General features: G+C 37.4%; 1 protein-coding gene across 11 annotated transcripts in view; it reads right to left on the bottom strand.

Annotated features, from left to right (window-relative positions):
- The window catches only part of HDAC8 (histone deacetylase 8), a 288,934-nt gene that overhangs the window by 204,400 nt on the left and 69,859 nt on the right, over positions 1–14,675 (bottom strand). For all 11 annotated transcript variants that reach the window (XM_066357082.1, XM_066357083.1, XM_066357085.1 and 8 more), the window contains 3 exons: positions 13,283–13,395; positions 9,475–9,552; positions 8,786–8,894 (listed from right to left, as the gene is read on the bottom strand). In XM_066357082.1, coding sequence (XP_066213179.1) covers positions 8,786–8,894; positions 9,475–9,552; positions 13,283–13,395 — 300 coding nt within the window. The remainder of the gene's footprint in view (positions 1–8,785; positions 8,895–9,474; positions 9,553–13,282; positions 13,396–14,675) is intronic.

Raw genomic sequence — 14,675 nt, 5'->3', positions numbered from 1 at the left:
TCCTATATACCTATGATACATCTTTATTTTTTTCAATTCAATTGCTCTGATTTTTAAACTTATGTAGACAATAATGATTTGTTAACAATAAACATGCCCCTAGCCCTTCCCTCACCCTTACCCAGGAGGGCCTCCCTAAGATTCAAAGCTGAAATGCTGCCATATAGTTAGCACCTGGTGCAGCTCATCAAAATATAATATCCTTTCCCAGATGATTGGAAATCTCTACAATGCCGTCACACAATGAGGTGTGCAAGAAAGAGTTCGGGGATTGATTTTCATCATTAACTTGATATTGCATGGTTTTTGTGGGACTTAAAAAGACATGCATTTTTATTACTTTTAAGTACTGCACATAGAATAACTCCAACTCAACATATTTTAACAGTTATTTTTCTGGAGCAGGATGTATTTTAAGCATGCCTACATTACAGAGTCTGGTGGATCATTTAGGATCAGTGTCCTGTTGCTTGATGAAATCCAGATCACTTCAATGAAATCCAGATGGGGAAACTGGATCTCTGGCAATGGCTGCCAGATCTTCTCCATATGAAATCTCTCTGGTCTGTATGCAAATTCAAAACTCCATATCCTGGAAATCCCAAACCAATCAAGTGGCACTCCGCTTCTTAGTTACTGGACTAAACACAGGGAAGCAATTCATGCTTCCCTGAGGAAATAAGTATTTCTTACATACATCTATCTTGGCACAAAAAGGGCTGGATAAGCAAATTAATACTGTAAACAAGATTGCACTGGGGAATGTTTGTCTTACTTAAGAGAATAAACTCTTTATGCACTTTATACACAAATAATTGATATGCTAATTACAAGTGATTCTTAAAGCCCCTTCTTTGAGGTGTTGTTAGTCTAGTTTGAATTACTAGTGCATCTAGTGCTTGAAAGTGATACAAATACATTTTAAAATATTCCTGGATTCAGACTTGCTTTTGTCTAATTAGGCCAAGTTAGTGAGGCTTTCCTATATTTAAATAGAATGGATATTTTTCTACCTTTATCTCCAATATATTGAACACCTCCCCCATACTTCATCTTCCTCTTCAGGATTTTCCCACCTCAAGCAGACACACAAACACCTTTACCTCCAGCTCAGTCCTCAGTTTTACTTCCATGATATCTAGGCAAATGTACTGCCCTTAGTGCCTGGCACACATGGACACCCTTTCACTTGTTAACTTAGCTGGTTAGCTGATATGTTGTTTTTTTTTTTTTTTTGAAGAATCTTTTCTTTGGTCCTTCTTTAAGGACCAATGGGTATGGCTTCAGCAAAACTTAGCTTCGGGCCTTTTTTTCAGGTAAGAGACACTAGTTTAACTTAATCTCTATGCAGTCCATGTCAACAGAACAGAACAAGGCAGCACATCAATGCTGGCAGCTGTTGGGTGAATGGCCATGTCAGGAGCAGTTATTCAAGTAACATGTGAAAGCTGAACCTAGAGGGTAGCTTTTCTAGATTAGACTGAAGGGACTGAGCAGTCTTACATTAAAGGACACAATTCTCAAAATTTCCATTTATGAGCAAGGTCTTCCTGTCTCTGGATAGTTTCAGACCATGTTCTAGCATCAGAACCTATTAAACTTCTGCAGAAGAATCAGGTCACTTTCTCCAGGGGCAGGGATCATTCAGTATTAAGAAGAGAACAGAAAAGGTATATACCAGAGTGACAGAATGAACCCACAGAATTTCAGTAGACTCTTCTTGACTTAAAAGGGAAAAAATCACCTATGTTTTCTGGGGTAGAGGGCTGTCATGATATCAGGGCTACTTAGTGCAGATGTTTAGGAACTTGTCATGAAAGACACTGGCCAAGAGGGGAAGAAAGACAATATAAGAACTGTATCCCTAACTATCAATACATGGATTTAAAGTTCAAAGGATCAGGTAAGGGTAAAAGATACAGTTCTCCACTGTAACTTTAACTAAATACTGGAAACAGGCAGGGTGAGCTCAGTGACAGAGGGCTCAGGACAACTCAGATAATTAAACACATACCTCCTCTCCAAATTATCCTATATTCTTAGGCACTTAATGTTTTTGAATTTAATATTTCAAAAGACATATCAAATTAGGAACAATAAATGAACAGCCCACCTTGGCCTCATTTGTACCTGTGCCTAACATGAACAGTAAATTTAATGTGTCTGAGTCATCCATTTTTTTTCAGAAACAACAAGCAACTTTATATTTTCCATACAATGCAGAGGCAGGATAAAAGTTTATCAAATAGAATAAAAGCACTTGATAAAAATACTTACAGAGGGATGAGTTCAACGTGCAAGGCTTTTTAAATGAATTAGCACCTCCTGTTACCTTTATTGCCAGACCAAAGTGAGCTAGTGATGATCAAGGTGGTGTACCTGTAACCTAACTGAAGAGAGGTAGAATAATTATATAAAGAATTTTCACCAGCTCTTAGATTGTGATGAAAATGGGGATGAAGATGGAAGTAAGGCTATATAATTATGTGTTCTCAAATGCAAATTTCTAGACAATCCTTCCCTTCTTATCAAGCAAAGGGGAATTTTAAAAATTTGTATTGCTTAAAATATTTATGTTTAGATATGTGTTTGTGTTGTTTTTGCCATATCACCAAGTCCTGAGAAGCAAGTTATAATTGTTGGGTTCTCTTTCACTGAGGATCTATCTACTTGCTTCTAAAATTTAATGCTAAGAAGTCTACAGTCCCAACTGGAAGATAAATTCTAGATGAGTGATAAATACAATAAAAGAAAAATGTATCATCATGAAAACATCTCTTCTTTAAATTTTAACATTAAAAGTCAATAGTGTAAAGAAACATTTTACTTGAATGTCCTTTAGAGATGTCCTGTGGTTCTCATTTTATTCCATTGGTATTGAATGAACAACTTATAGCTTGGATGGAGAAATCTCATTGCTTTATGTAGATATGTCCTTCTGCCAGGACCAAGAGATGATAAAAAATTTTGTCAACAGATGCAAAAATGCTAATGTCAAAAATCTTTATCAATACTACTCGAGAAAACACATGAAAAGGATGTTAATTCCATGAGATGACCACTATAAAATGACATGTGACACTCTTTCTAAAGCAGAAAGTCAGGATTTTCTCCATTGAAAATAAAGGAAAAAGCAGATTCACAGAATCTTTGTGCTTCCAAACTTTAAATCCTAAAACATAAAATCTGGCAATATTTATTCTTGGTTTCTATCCATAAAATTACAAATTAAATTCCAAGGATTGGCATATTCTTTTGGTAGGAAAAATCTAAATTGCACTTCCAAAAACATAAATACAACAGATTGTGTATACTACAAATCATGTGGTTCATTTTCATAAATTTAACTGGTTTTTCTTTGGGAGGGGGGTCTGCAATCCCTTGAGACACAACTTTCTAAGAAGACTTGGGATGGTATTTTTTCCTTGTGACGAAATTTCATACTTCCACATGACACTTTGAGGACATTGTAGCTGATGGTTAATAGGTAGATACATGAGTTGTAACTCTGGCTTCAGCACTATTAGCTGTGCAACCCTAAGCAAATCAATCTTTCTAAGCTCCAGTTTTCTCACTTGTAAGATGGAAATGAGAATACCTACCTTTGTAGGTATTGTAGACTGTGTTACTGTAAAAATCAAATAAATGTTTAGTGCTATTCCTCGCACAGGCAAGTGCTCCCTAGGAATTGTACTCCAGGGTGTGGGAGAAGCCTCATCTGTGTTGTTTACCACCACAAATGCCTAGGTACAGTGCTGGCATAAAGGAAACAATAAATATTTGCCAAATGAATGAATAAGTGTTATTATACTTAAAGACACACACAAATCCCCTATGTTGTTGCATGGGAGCTCCCCTTCCTTTATTCTTGTTAATAAATGTTTAAAATTTCTACAAGGTGACTTAAGGTGCTTGATTCTTTTGTAAGATGGTCAGAGTGGCTTCAGAGAGGTGAATCTTGGCCCCAGACCCATAGGAATGAATCCTGTGTTTAAAACATCACTGACTTGTATTTCAGAGGCCATGTCAGGGTCTAAGGAAAATTCTCACACAATAAACATATACTACAGAAGTGTATCTATAGTAAATATTAGCCATATGTGTTTTTAACAGTGGAGCTTAGTATAGATGGACAAAGGACTTCCTCACAGGAATAAAAACTTAGGCTTAAATGAGCTATTCCTTTAATGAGTTTGTTGTTTCCTAGAGAACAAGTTCTTTCTGGATAGGTTATTCTGATTACCATATGCACACTAGAATTAATGTTTTTAAAAAGCAGTGGATGAGCTATCAAATTATTTAAAATATAAAAGTTTAATATTTCTCTCATAAAATGAGGCAAAATACTAAGTTCTTGTTTGTTTGTTTTTTGGAATCTCTGAATTTTTCTTTAGGTCAGTGGTCTTTGATGAGGAAAAAAAGTTTATTTCCATTTTAAGTTATAAAATATAAGCTACAGGACTCAAAGTAAAGAACCAAGGACCAAATACAGGTAGATTCCTATTTTAATAATTACCATTATAAACCCTAGTTCCCTAGAATAAGATTATTCCTCTTGTTAGGTTGATAGCTCCTACCAGGAAAGTTTTGCATAGGTGGATATAAAGACTGCTATTGAATGAGAAGCCTTGTTTAACAGAATTGTTCATAAGTATTATTCATTGAGAACTCTGTTTAACAATTTTATTTTGGTGAAATATTTATACAGTTTGTACTTAATTAGCTCACAGAGTTGAATAGTTGAATATTCTTAATAAAATGTGAAGTGTTTTTTTTTCAAAATGTTGAACTGTCCAGTTCAGTATATTTTGAATCCATATACATTATAAGCATCATATATATAGCTTTCCTCTGAGATACATACTAATAATCGAACATTTAGTAAAGAATTGCTTTCTGGCTTTTAGGGCTGTAAAATTATGAGTAGGATACAAACTAAGAAGTTTGAGCACAACTGGAATTTTTTTCTTCAAACCATGCATGTACCATGACAGTTCACAGTGAGTTAGCATTTTGGTTATCCTACAACATCTGAGGTTCAGAGTGGCATCTTACTATTGATCAAAACCTTTCTTGAATGAACAGCAACTCACTGTCTCTCTCTACTATAGTCATTAATTATAATCACTCCCAATGTCATCAACACAGTGTTTTAAGTAATAGCTTAAAGGTTATTAAGACTACCCCATACTGAATTCAAACACAATTAGAGAGCAAACAGGTTAAGCATAGGCAAAGTAGTATTTCCTCTTTCAGAAACTAGCTAACCCTTCTTTTGGCAAAGTAGCCTTCCTCTCTCATCAAACTTTGTGTGTATATGTGCATGTGGCTGAGGAGGGATGTGAACTTTCACGTAAATCAACAGTATAATATACCTCTATCATCTCTATACTGAGGCCATAACTTCTATTTGATGGAAGAAGTGTACTTTCAAGAACAATGTCAATGTTCCTTTATGCTGTTTAAAACAGGGCTCTCCTTGTAATACCAACTATAGTAGATCACATGGACATTATGGGAAGCTTTTGGGAATCAGTGACCCTTACCCTTCTAAATTAGTGTTGAATGACATAGAAAGCTCTGACTGTGAAATTGTCTTTAACATAAAATGGAACCCAAGGTCTTTCAGTGCTGAAAACATTCATGTGAGTATTCCATATACAGCCTATTAAAAAAGAAATCCTAAGCCATTTTTAAAATCAAGAGGGTATGTTCAATTTTAAAATGAAACCATTAAGTTCCTGGCTGACTAGACAGCAAAGCCAAAAAGGTTATAGCAGAGGAAAAAACTAGGAAGAAAGGAAAGAAGGAAGTGAGGAAGGAAGTGAGGAAGGAAGGAAGGAAGGAAGGAAGGAAGGAAGGAAGATAAGGAAGATAGGAGGGAGGAAGGAAGGGAGGGAGGGAGGGAGGGAGGGAGGGAGGGAGGGAGGGAGGGAGGGAGGGAGGGAGGGAGAAGAAAGGAAGGGAAGGAAGGTGGAAGGAGGGAGAAAGGGGAAAAAAGAAAAAAGGGAAAGAAAAAGGTCTCATGAAACCCATAGGGAGAGGCAGTTACCAGAAGCAAACTAGACATTGAATAGCAAACAAAAATTAGAGCGTCTTGTATGTGAACCAGCAATGAAGATATCCTTTATTTATCTCAGGTAAGGGGTGATCCAGAAAACCAGTGCTCATGGAACAAAAAGGATTAAAAGGAGAATAGCAGATATACTGACTAACTTTTTACATGAGTAAGCCATTGTTATGTCTACTACAAATTTTGAGGTAGGCAGATGGGTCAGAGGTCATAATGGCAAATGTGCAAGAGACTATGGCACCAGGCAACAAACTAGAAGTCGCAAGCATAATGACTGGAACTAACTGATATAGTTACCAGGGTTCACCCTCTGCAAAATTATTTAGTTTTCAAAGATTGTTTTATTTTTGTTTCCCTTTCCTTCTAATTCGCTGTTACCCAATTCTTGCTCCTCTGAATGCTCAGGGTGCTCATATTCCAACCCTTTCACAATCTGTTGTCAAGAAAAGCTCCATGAGAACCATACACCTAATGGTAGAGTGCGGGTGAGGATGAGAGGTTATGCCAATATCCCATTTTGAGGCCTATTTCTAATTGTAGAATAAGAGTATGCTTCCTCTTAAAGGATTTTCAAATATCAGTCCAACAGATGGGAGTGATGTTTGGATCAGGCAGCCTCCCTGGCACCCTAGGAATCACAGGTAACTTCATATAACACCCTGACCAGACTTGACTTCTGAAAGAAATCAAAGGAAAAAATTATTGTACTTCTAATGAAAACCTGGAACCTGTTATCCTGGATGATCACTGTGCAGATTGCTGGGGTGGCTTCACAGGCAAAAGGGGCCCTAGGAACTATAAACTTATGAGTGTCTGGTACTTTAGTTGGCATGCTAGAAGAACCTTTAATAAATACTGGCCTCTTGTACACTGCGGTGGGGGTGGTGACAGGGATTCTGTAAAGAGGAGTCATGTGTGACCTTCCATGGGTCTTTTAGTTGGGGCTAATCTCACTTCTAAAATGCTTCTAATTAATTTTGATACCAAGGCTACTTTTAAACATAAATTATCATGGAATTTAAAATGTGTTTTTTTTATCATATAGTAGGAACAGGTTTAGAGAGAGAAAAAATATATAGGGGAGAAATAGACATTTTTTTGTGACTGAAGAAGGGTAAATGGTAGACTTCTCTGGTGGTGGGCACTAGGAAAGTCCTAATCTGCAGATGATACTCAGCATTTCCAGGCAGTGAAGTGCCAAGTTGATGCGACCAAAGGAATGCCTCAGGAGATTTTGTGATTTGCAGATGAGCTTCAATAGTAGTTTGTGTACAGAGTACTGAAAAGGACAATCTAGTTTCCTATTACGGCCAAAAAAAGGGGGGATAACAACATTTTGAGCACTGTCAAGAAGGGGATTAAGAGAAAAACAAAATAATTCTCCTTTAACAAAGAACTATAGGACATGTTCATTGGTAAAAATTACACAAGGAGCTCTGATCTGCACATCTCAAGGACAAAATAGAGCCTAAGGCGAACAAAGAAGGACAATTAAAACCATAAATGGCAGCCTCCAAAAAAGAGAGGCCTTTTCAGTTTGACAATATAGAGGTAACCTGGAGACATGATCAAAATTGTGAAGAGGCTAGAGCTGCTGCATGATGACCTGACTTGCCAAATCTCTCAAGCTACGAGGCACCTTTGAAACATAAAGATTTTTTAAAATTTTTTAACACTTCTACTTTGTTTATACAACTTCCAGTGATGATGACCAGTGCAGGCTCCTTTGGGAAGTCCCTGTTTCTATCAGAAGTTGGGAGAAATCTGAGCTGAGTGGGGAAAGATCAAAAAAGCACCTCAATCCCCATTACTTACCTTAAGCCATGTTGACTTGCTGACTTCTAGTCAGACTCACTTTCTCTATTGCCACTATCAGCAGTGAATTTATATCTGACCAATCTCAGTTTCTATGAATATGAGTATATTCCCCTTCCCCCATTCTGTGGGATTTTTCAGCCCCAATGATCTATACATTGGCAACAAACTGCCTACAAGTGGATATAATTTAATACAATAACTCTACTGTAAAAAGAATAGATTTCTGACCCCAGTTTTAACACAATAGATAGAACTCAAAAACTCATAATAGCCTGACCTGTGGTGGCGCAGTGGATAAAGCATCTAGCTGGAACACTGAGGTCGCCAGTTCAAAACCCCAGGCTTGCCTGGTCAAGGCACATATGGGAGTTAATGCTTCCTGCTCCTCTCCCTTCTCTCTCTCTCTTTCCTCTCTCTCTCTCCCCTCTCTCTCTAATAAAAATTAATAAATAAAATCTAAAAAAAACCTCATAATAAAGAACTGTCTAATATTCACACTAATGGACAGAAGCAGATCTCCATAATTGACAACAACTGAAAAGGAACCTCCCAGGCTAATGAGATCGCATACATGCAGGTTTAGGCTGAGAAAGTAGTAGACAAGAGACTTCATAGGCAGCCTAGAAGCTCTGTTTTTTGGATGGCCTTACTCATATGGGGTAGTTAGTAATATTAAACCAACAATGTGCCTCTGGTCCAATCACTTGGCTCTCCCAAACAAGGGATGGTTACCTAATCAAATAAACGTACTGAGAAGTGTACAAAGGCTACACAAGTATATAGTATCTTTTTTCCCTGCAAATTGTTCTTTGGAAACAAGAATTCTGTGAGATTAGGGCCATTTCATTTTACAGATGTAATCCGCCTATAATTGGTTCAGCATCACTGCCATACCTTTCATAGATGTGGTAATACTTCTCATCCTGTATACCATCTTGAATGGGCACATTCACACTGTAGTAGCGTCCCTTCCCTAGGCCAACATCAGACACATCACCTGTTCCTATAAAAGAGAGGGGTACCATGAACAGTTTTCAGAACATGTGAACTAGAAAAGTTGAAGAATTCTCTGATAGATATTCAGAAAACCAAAAGGTCAGTTAGGAACACCATCCTGGGATGGTTTCTAAGGGAAGGAAATTAAGAGAATAATATGGAGAAGTGACTACTGGAAACAATGTTGGGGAAGCAGAAAAATTGCAAGAAAATGGAAAACCTTAGATTTCATCTGGCTGGGAAAAAAGAGATTGATTCTTGGTTTTGACTTTCCATATATCTGAGATTGACATAATATTAATATAACATTACAATTATCAGGCTGTTGGGAGATACACACACAAATTATCTGATAGTACCATAAGTGTAAGTGAGTTATCGATGGACAGTCCATAAAAGTCATCTGGAATAAGAAACGGCATCATATTCCTCTTATTACTATCAAATGAAATGACCTGTGTTAAAATTTTGCATAAAGTAGCATCAATAATGCATTAATAGTATGGAACTATTCAATATAATATAAGAAATGTAGAGAACTGCAGTATTTATTCCTCAATGTAATACTGAGCACACAGATCACTTGCCTGGGAAAAATCCTGGGGAGAATTTGTGCAGGGACACGGTCATAACTTTGGAGGTGAAACTGAAGGCATCTTCTACACCTACCAGAGAAAGAAACAGAAGAATCACTTCATATATGCAACTTCTGTTTTCCACTACTGAAACTCTAGAAAGCAGCTTTGGGAAGGAAGAGAGACAAGAAGGTAGCAATAATGAAGCTAACAAGCTGAGGAATAAAGTAACAAAACCCTCAGGTCTCTGATCTCTGTCATTACAGAATGAGGTTCCTTTTCAAATTCATGGCAAACTATAACTGGACTTCCCCTTTCCAAGCAATGGGATGTCCAGGCTCTCTTTGACGACCTGTTCAAAAAGCTGAGGAAGGGCTTGAGCTCAAAATTGAGGCATTATCAACAGAACTAAATAGAGGAAAGTGGCACAGCCTTGTGAGTTTTATGTTTTGTTTTGTTTCAGTCATTCTAGTTAAATTATTAGGATTTAGTACAAAATAAGTACAATATGGCAACCATGTAAAAAATGTGGCCAATACAAACATTAGGCATTATATAGTGAAACCTAATTATAAACTGGTTCTCTATGATATAGATTTGGTTATAAATGCAGTTCTCCCAAAGTATGTACTAAGTAACTTACAGTACATCTTTCTAGCTAAAACATAGAAGGCTGAAAGCAGCCCTGGCCTTGTCCCTCAATAGCAGTTTGGAAATAGATGGGGAAAAACTTTTCTAGAAAGGAGTCTTCTTTCCATTTAAACAGAGTCAGAGAATGAATAGAGGCATGGGAAATAAAACATGTAACCCTTATAAGCGCTACTTGTTCAGATAAACCACTGCCCACCTCCACATCTTTCCTCCCTGCATCAGATATTACCAGATAATCCCTCTGTAAAATGGAAGGACTATTATTAGCAAATTTGTGCACTACACTCTTTTTACATTTCAAACAAAGAAATTGTCTCTGTGTTTACTTAATGTGTTCAGTCTTCATTAGAGGCTGACAGTGACCTTAAAATAGTATTAACTGTATTTGTATATCACAAATATGTTTGAATTTCCCAAGCCTTATGTTTTGCCCTAGGGAGGCAGTTAATACCAGTTAAAGGTTCCAGGCACAAAGCATTAAGTAAACAAAACAAAACAAAATAAATTGAAATAGCATTTTAACTTAGAAACTAAAGTATAATTATTTATACTTCCAGAAAATTCTGATTATTTATACATCCAGAAAGCTGGTACCAATTTACACTTCTATCAATGGGGTCAGAGAGTTCCTATTTTCACACTCTGACTGGCTCTGGTTGTTATTATTCTTTTTAATCATAGGCAGAAAGAATGGTCTTGTTCTAATTTGCATTTCTCTGAGTATTAGGGCTTTGAGCACTTTTTCATATGTTTAGTAGCCATTTGTATCTCTTCTCACAGAAAATGCCATAAGGCATTGTTAGAAAGTTCTACTTTGCATAGACAGATAGGTGGAGGGTATGGGCTTGGTGTGAATGAAAAGAGTGGTTGGTAGTAGACAAAAGAAGGTGAGGACAGGTAGGAGTGCTAGTGAAGCCACCACAGAATGCTAGTTATGGAATCATGGGAGATTTAAAATAAACCGAATGTGCAAGAATTTGGAGGTGGGGCAGGGGTCACTGGAAGGGAGGTGCTGAAGAGGGAAAATAAACTGAAATGAAACACACCATAAAAATTGGCTAAAACAGGAAACTCTAAATGGTATAGAAATAACATTGCAAATGGAAAAAACGGTTTCAGGTGACAGTCTTATTTCATTATTATGTGGTTCAATAGAGTTAATGCTATTCTTAAACTCTGACACTAATAGCTTGAATTTCATAATCATTCATTCATTCAGCAAATATTTTACTGAACCTCTACTATAGCGTAAGCATAGTTCTATTTGTTCAAGCCATTGTTCAGGACAGAAAGGTAAATAACATGAACTCTATTTTGGAGGAACTGAGTTTGTATGAGAGAAGACATAAAGAATTAGTAATATAAAACAATATATAATTACATATCAAATCAGCAATATAAACAATACAGGTGAGCAGGGGAGAGAACGCTTGGGCTGGAGTGGTCAAGGCAAATCTGCTACTCTTGGAACTTGAGCTTGTGGGTAGAACTTGGAGATTCAAAAGGGAAGAAGAAAACAAAACTAAGTTAGGAAAGAGTGATGCCAAATCAGGAAGGTGGGCACAGTGAGACACGTTTGGTGATCATTAGTAGAGTAGACTAGACAGCAAGTTGTGAAAGAGAAGGCTGGAGAGAAGAGGTGAGGCCTCTTTGAGGTGGGCCTGAAAGATAGGATAAAGAGTATGGACTTTACCGTGAAGACCCGTTTGTCAAAGTGTGGCCCATGGAACAGCTCAACTGGGGTGCTGTTAAAATGTGGATTCCCAAGTTCCATACCAGATCTACTAAATCTGAACATCTTGGTAGATATGGCCCAGGAATTGGTAATTTAACACAAGTTTCCCTAGGTCATCTTGATATACATTTGACTTTGAGAACCATTGCTATGGGCCAATGGTTAGCAAATCAAGTGAATATATAGTAAATATTTTAGCCCTTCCAAACTTCAGGATCTCTATTACATTTTGTTTTTTCTTTGCAGCCTTGTAAAAATATAAAAATCATTCTTAGCTCACTGGCCATACAAAAACAAGCTGTGGGCCAAATGTTGCCCTTGTTATAGGTGATAAGGAGCCTCTGAAGGTTTTGAGCAAGGCTGAGTTTTGCATTGGCTGAGGATTCAGATATTCAGTAGACATTGTTGTCAAAGTATTATGTTCATTGTTTTTAACCCTTCTCTCTTCTCTCTGATATCCTTTAGTTTTCTGTCATCATCGCATAATAGCATCCATCTCAATGAATGCCCTGGGGAGGTTTCTCCCACAATTTCTTTCTTCTTTTCCTATTTAGGCAGCAGAGCCAACCTTAGCCTCTGTCATATACTGTTCTTTCTCTCTTTTATGTCTTGATTATGTTCATCTGTCTCTCAAAATCCCTAGAAAAAGGGAAATAGCAACTTCTGATATGAGGGATGGGAGGAAACACCCTTAACTAATTTTACTGGGTAAATGTTCTTAGATCAATAGAAATATGTGCCACCCACAGGATTTGTTAAAGAAACAGAATGTGGGTAACTGTCACTGAAGCTCTACATTGAAGATGTACAGTACATAGTACATAGGAAGGCTGGATACATACTTTCAGTGAAGTCTTCTAAGAGGAAATTAATGGATTTAAGGCCAATGTTAAAGATTCTGCTGCTATTAAAAGTTAAGAGAAGATGCCTTGGATTTGTGTGTGCAGGACTAAATATTTTATCAATACAAAGAAAGTGGCACATATTCTGATCACTATGTGCATTGGCATCCCTATTGGTGAAAAATTCAGAATGTTATTTCATCATGCACCCATTCTAATCTTGAGAGAAACATCAAGACTGTCAACTCTAACTTCAGATTTCACTGAAAACTTATGGAAGTAACCTGAGGGAGGTTACGGAGCACTGGAGTAAATGTTAGGTAAGATTTCCACATCTTAACATTCTTTACTGGGGAGCTTTGCTACTGCAGGAGAGAAGAGGAGAAATCAGAGAAATCTGGTATTTTAAAGCAGCAGCCTCATAAGCAAAGGAGAAATTGAATCAGTTAAAATACTCTCTACTTTTAGGATTCTCAGTTAGGAAATTTTCAATTGCAACAGGTATTTCACCTTTTACCAGCTGCCTAGAAGATTTTACTGACAAAAACCTGTTGTCCTAGCAGCAAAGCACCCTTGAAAGTGAAGGGCTTACCGTCTCCATGGTGCAGATCCAAATCCACATAGAGAATACGGTCAAATTTCCGTCGCAATCGTAATATTCCCAGGACAACATCATTGAGATAACAAAAACCAGATGCTTCATCTCTGCAAGAAAATAAGTTGCTACAGCCAACAGCCAAAAGCAATCCAAGGGAGAGCCTTTACAGCCAAGGATCTAACCCTTGAGATCTATTCCCTTACAATTTCCCCTTCTTTTTAGGAAAACAAAAATCCACCTACAAAGACTGTATAATAAATGCCTCAGAATTATCAGGAAATGAAGGGTTTGGTCAACTAAATATTCAGGTTGATTGGTAACATTTTCCATTCAGAATCCCAGATTTTCAAAGAATTAGAATATTATAACTATATTCAACAAATTATTAATTATTCAGGACTCATTAATAAACTGTAGTACCCTAGAGTCATCATAATGCACACTGATTATCACTTACAGTACTAAAAAGCTAGCATCTAGAGGGGGACTTAAAGTTAAACTTGCTCAGCCAGATGTAGAAGATTTTGGAGACTGGATTCTCTGTATTGACCCTATGACATAACCTAAACAGTGTGTTTTTTTGTTTTTGAGTAAGTCTTGGCACTTGTTGCTCATAAAAGCTAAGTGCAGAATTTGCAAATGTATAACCTCCTGGGCAGCACAATCTGCTTATCTTTCTGTAAATGTAATTATTGCAATGGAGACTGAAATAGCCTCTTCTAAAGTTATTTTGTTGCCTTCACTAAAATTGTATTCATTGACAATATAGATGTCCTTTAACTATTTTGCAATTGATTATACTTTGTTACTTTAAGCTCTTATAAATATTAACCTACTCTTTTATTATGCTTCCATTAAGCCTTGTTGAATAGGTAGAAAAGATTATTTTTATCATCAAAAGTATAGTACAGGCCCTGGCCGGTTGGCTCAGTGGTAGAGTGTCAGCCTGGCGTGCAGGAGTCCCGGGTTCGATTCCCGGCCAGGGCACACAGGAGAAGCACCCATCTGCTTCTCCACCCCTCCCCCTCTCCTTCCTCTCTGTCACTCTCTTCCCCTCCCGCAGCCAAGGCTCCACTGGAGCAGCATTTGCCCAGGTGCTGAGGATGGCTCTGTGGCCTCTGCCTCAGGCGCTAGAATGGCTCTGATTGCGGCAGAGCTATGCCCCAAGATGGGCAGAGCATCGCCCCCTGGTGGGCATGCCGGGTGGATCCCGGTCGGGCGTATGCGGGAGTCTGACTGCCTCCCCATTTCCAGCTTCAGAAAAATACAAAAAAAAAAAAAGTATAGTACAATTTATATTTAGAGCCTCATCCTAAATGCTTAAGTTTCTTTTGTTTCACTCATTTCAAATATCCAGCTCATTTTTTTTCTAATTAATTCCTGATAT

This window comes from Saccopteryx leptura, chromosome X (genome assembly GCF_036850995.1).
Source record: "Saccopteryx leptura isolate mSacLep1 chromosome X, mSacLep1_pri_phased_curated, whole genome shotgun sequence".
Classification (NCBI taxonomy): domain Eukaryota; kingdom Metazoa; phylum Chordata; class Mammalia; order Chiroptera; family Emballonuridae; genus Saccopteryx; species Saccopteryx leptura.
Note: the sequence above shows the minus strand (reverse complement) of the source record. Positions and strands in the feature narration are given on the sequence as shown.